The sequence below is a fragment of the Charadrius vociferus genome, unplaced genomic scaffold (genome assembly GCF_000708025.1).
Source record: "Charadrius vociferus isolate BGI_N301 unplaced genomic scaffold, ASM70802v2 scaffold138, whole genome shotgun sequence".
Lineage (NCBI taxonomy): Eukaryota > Metazoa > Chordata > Aves > Charadriiformes > Charadriidae > Charadrius > Charadrius vociferus.
The window spans coordinates 309,102-313,001 of NW_009649728.1; the positions used below are offsets into that span (position 1 = coordinate 309,102).

Consider the following 3,900-nt stretch of genomic DNA (forward strand, 5'->3'; position numbering starts at 1 on the left):
CTGAACAGCCCTGTCTAGGCTCATCCCACTCTGTGCCAGCATCTCGTGGTCTCCCAGCTGAGGGCAGGAGCTCCCTCCTTCTCCTTGGAGTGGAAGCAGCAGGCAGCAAAATGGGAATGTGCATCTGCCTTGGTCAGTCCATGGAGGGCTGGAACTGCTTTGAAGGGACTCTGGGCTCCAAAAGGCTGTTTGCACCATGCAAAGGGGTCCTGGTGAGCATCTGGTGCTCCCTGCAGCGCTGCAGGGGGTCTCCCCAGAGCGGAGCAGAGGGGCAGAATCCCCTCCATCGCCCTGCTGGCCACGCTGCTGGGGATGCTCCTCTCAGCACAGGAGAGACATGGACCTGGTGGAGCAGGGCCAGAGGAGGCCACCGAGATGCTGGGAGGGCTGGAGCCCCTCTGCTGGGAGGACAGGCTGGGAGAGTTGGGGGGGTTCAGCCTGGAGAAGAGAAGGCCAAAAAGGGGAGACCTTCCAGTCCCTAAAGGGACTCCAGGAAAGCTGGGGAGGGACTCTTGATCCAGAAATTGTTGGCTGTGCGGGTGTTGAGCCCCTGGGGCAGGTTGCCCTGAGAAGCTGTGGCTGCCCCATCCCTGGAGGTGTTCAAGGCCAGGTTGGACGGGGCTTGGAGCAACCTGGGCTGGGGGGAGGTGGCCCTGCCCAGGGCAGGGGGTGGCACTGGATGGTCTTTAAGGTCCCTTCCAACCCAAACCCTTCTACAATTTTATGATTCTATAACTTTGCTCTTGCTTCACACGAGAGAGGGACAGGTCTCACTTGGAAAGCCTGGCACATTGACTCTGCAGCACTGGCGCCCATCCTGCCCCTTGCCTGTACCTCTAATTGCAGATTAAGGCCGACAGGACCATCCAGGTGCTGGCCGTAGTGAATGGTCAGGGAGCAGGACACACTCTGCATCACCACTGGGATGTGCCCACGGCACAGGGTGGGAGAGGAGGAACAGAACAATTAAGACATGCACAGACACTGGGGCAAAACCAGATTGCTGAGATCCACAGCCACTGTGCAAGCGTTTGCTGGTTTGGGCCACAGAGGTATATGCACACGAACAGACAGAGTGTGGGCTGCCGGATGCACGTACAGTCGCTTTATTAATGTCATGTCTGCCCGTGCATCAGCTGCAGGAGACCTTTTCTGTTTGGTGGCAACTTCTAAGGTTTTGAACTGCACTTTTGTGCTAACTGGAACAAGACGCTGAGAACAGTCTTAATTCCTGAAATCATGCTGAAATGCCCATTTGCTCACTGAACGGAGCATGACGTGCTGCAGGAAACCTGGACTGGTTTCTGGTTTGTTGGTTGTTGTTGTTGTTTTGGGGTTTTTTTCTTTGTTGCTTTTTTTTCTTTTTTTTCTTTTTTTCTTTTCCTCCACCCCAGGATGTTCTCCGCACTCCTTTGCCTGTGAGACAGGCTGTCTGTGTAGGATAGAGGGGTCGAAAGTGCAAATCCCTGCTTTATCAGGAGAAAGGCAGAAAATTTATTCCTAAATCATGCAAAACAAGGATTTCATCATTCTGAGACACCAACATGTCTGTCCTTGTTGCTTTTTAAGTTATTCCTGGAAAAATACTGCTGAAACTGATGTGCTTACACAGAACTCTCCCATTCCAGTGGAGAAAACATTCTTCCATTAAGCCAATCTGAGTAAAAAAAGCCCTGACCAGTCCTTTTTAAAACCTGCCCTCGTCCCCTTCTCTTGGGATCATACACATTTTCTTTTAGGCATTGTATTCTGATCAAAATGCACAAGAGTAATGGTGAGAGCATTGTCATTGCTGGTTCAGAAAATGCTTTTGATCAATTCCTTAAAAATACATCAGTACTACAATATGGAGGGCCAAATTTCTGCCTGATCTAAGCTGGCTTCATTGAGTCTCTACAAATGTATATCCTTGCACGCGTGGCAGGCTGAGAGGTTCAGGGCCAGCGGGGGGCCTTGCTTGCCCTGCAGCTTGACCCTCTGCACAGAACAGATCAGAAATCCCCCCACCCGGCGATTTCAGCAAGCTCGGAGGTACCAGGCGGGCTGGGACGTGCCCATCGCTCGTTTAGAGGCCAGTGTCCCCAGGTGTCCCACTGGAGCTCCATATGCCAGGAGCACCCCAGCATCACTTTGTGTGTGACGGTCCAGGACCATCCCTGCCGGGCAGGCAGGGAAGGGCAGCAGTGAGCAGGCTGATGCCTTTCGGAGAGAGCCCAAATAGCCAGGAAAAGTAGCCTCCCCTTTGGCCGGCCTGACTGCCTCCGGACCGTGATGGTCCCAGAAGCCCAGAGCCCATCTTCCCCCTTTCATGCCCCCTGCTCCCTCCCTCCCACACCACAGGCAGCCGCAGAGACACAGGAGCACACTAAGAAGTCCAGAAAATGTGGGTTTTTTTATTGATTGTTACAGACACATCCGCCTTCGGAGGGTTTAGTGGTACTTGTAGGCCAGAGCATGGGCCACCACACCGACCAGCTTCTGCCAAGTGGCCTGGCAGGCAGGGGTGAAGTCCTTGGTGAAGTGTGCGGCCAGCACAATGATGAGGATGTCTCCCAGGAGCTGGAGAGGAGAAGGAAGCAAATTGGGTGAGCGTGGCGCTGAGCATCCCTTTGCCCTGGGCAGGACCTGGGGACCAGGGGCTGTGGGGAACTCAGCTCTCTGGTGGGTCCCGGACACTGCGACCCAGGGAAGCTCTGAATTCTGTGTGGGAAAATAGCCCTGTGCTGAACATATGCACCACTGTCCACCTGCTCTGACTCCGCTTCTTCTCACACTGGCTTTTTCCAGCCTCTGGGCTTTATTTCCAGACATGTTCTGTCTTTTGTCTTTTTTTTCCCCTCTTTTTCTGCTGTGAAACCCCATGCCTACTTGAGCAGAGGGTCACCGTGAGGTCTACCTGCTACATCCCCAAAGTCAGGCTTAAACAGAGACTGAAACAGGTCATCAGCTACATCCAACCCTCTCAATCCCTTCCACCCTAAACAGCTCCCTCTCTTCACCCACAGTGATGTCTCACCCCCCTGCACCCTCATGTCTTTTGCTTCATTCCGCTCCTTCTCCCCTCCCTTATCTGCTGACCTTGTCCCCATGGTCAGACCTGTCCTCTCTGTCTCTCATCCCAGTCTGCGTCTCTTCCCACCAATGGCCAGCCCCTGACCATCCCACATTTGCTTTTCCCTCTCCTCCCAAGTCTGACAGCCTTGCAAAAAGCGGACACGACGTGGTCCCCATCCCTGGGGCCAAGAGGTGCCAGGGGGAGGCTTCTGGTGGCACCGACACATCAGGACTTCCCTCCATGCTCTCCACACTCAGCCACACGCGGCCTCCTGGCATCCTTCTCCAGTTTTTCTCAAGCCGTGCCTGCACGAGCCTCCAGGCTTTCAGATCATCTCCCTGTATTTGTCCCCAAACCCCTCACAGCCTGGACCCCAGCATTTCTCTGCCATTATCAAATGCCCAACCTTCCCCTCTCCCCCAGTTCCCACCCAACCCAGACCCTCTCTGTTTCATAGCTAAAATAGATGTTATTTTTGCTTGTTTGAAACCCTCCAGGCACTGAGTTACTCTGCAGGAGGGAGGGAGAGGGGGTCAAGTCCTGAGCACAGCTCACCCTGAAGTTCTCGGGGTCCACGTGCAGCTTCTCACAGTGCAGATCGGACAGCTTGGAGTAGGTCGCCTTGACGTTGTCCAGGTTCTTGACAGCTTCCCCGAAGGAGGTGAGCACTTTCTTGCCATGGGCACGGACCTTGGGGTTGCCGATGATGGCGGTGGGGCTGGAGAGGTTCCCAAAGTTATCAAAGAACCTCTGGGTCCAGGGGTAGACGATCAGCAGCCTGGGGAGAGACAGAGGGATGCAAGCAGACACACAGACACGTTAACGCTCACAAACACAATTGCCAC

General features: G+C 54.3%; 1 protein-coding gene across 1 annotated transcript; it reads right to left on the minus strand.

Moving 5' to 3' along the window:
• Positions 1–2,375: 2,375 nt before the first annotated feature.
• Positions 2,376–3,838, minus strand: LOC104291585 (hemoglobin subunit rho; the record flags this gene model as incomplete). The annotated part of the gene is made up of 2 exons (XM_009890838.1): positions 2,376–2,559; positions 3,611–3,838. Coding segments are annotated over 2 exons (357 nt in total), but the record flags the coding sequence as incomplete, so codon positions are not given.
• Between the last annotated feature and the right edge of the window lie 62 nt (positions 3,839–3,900).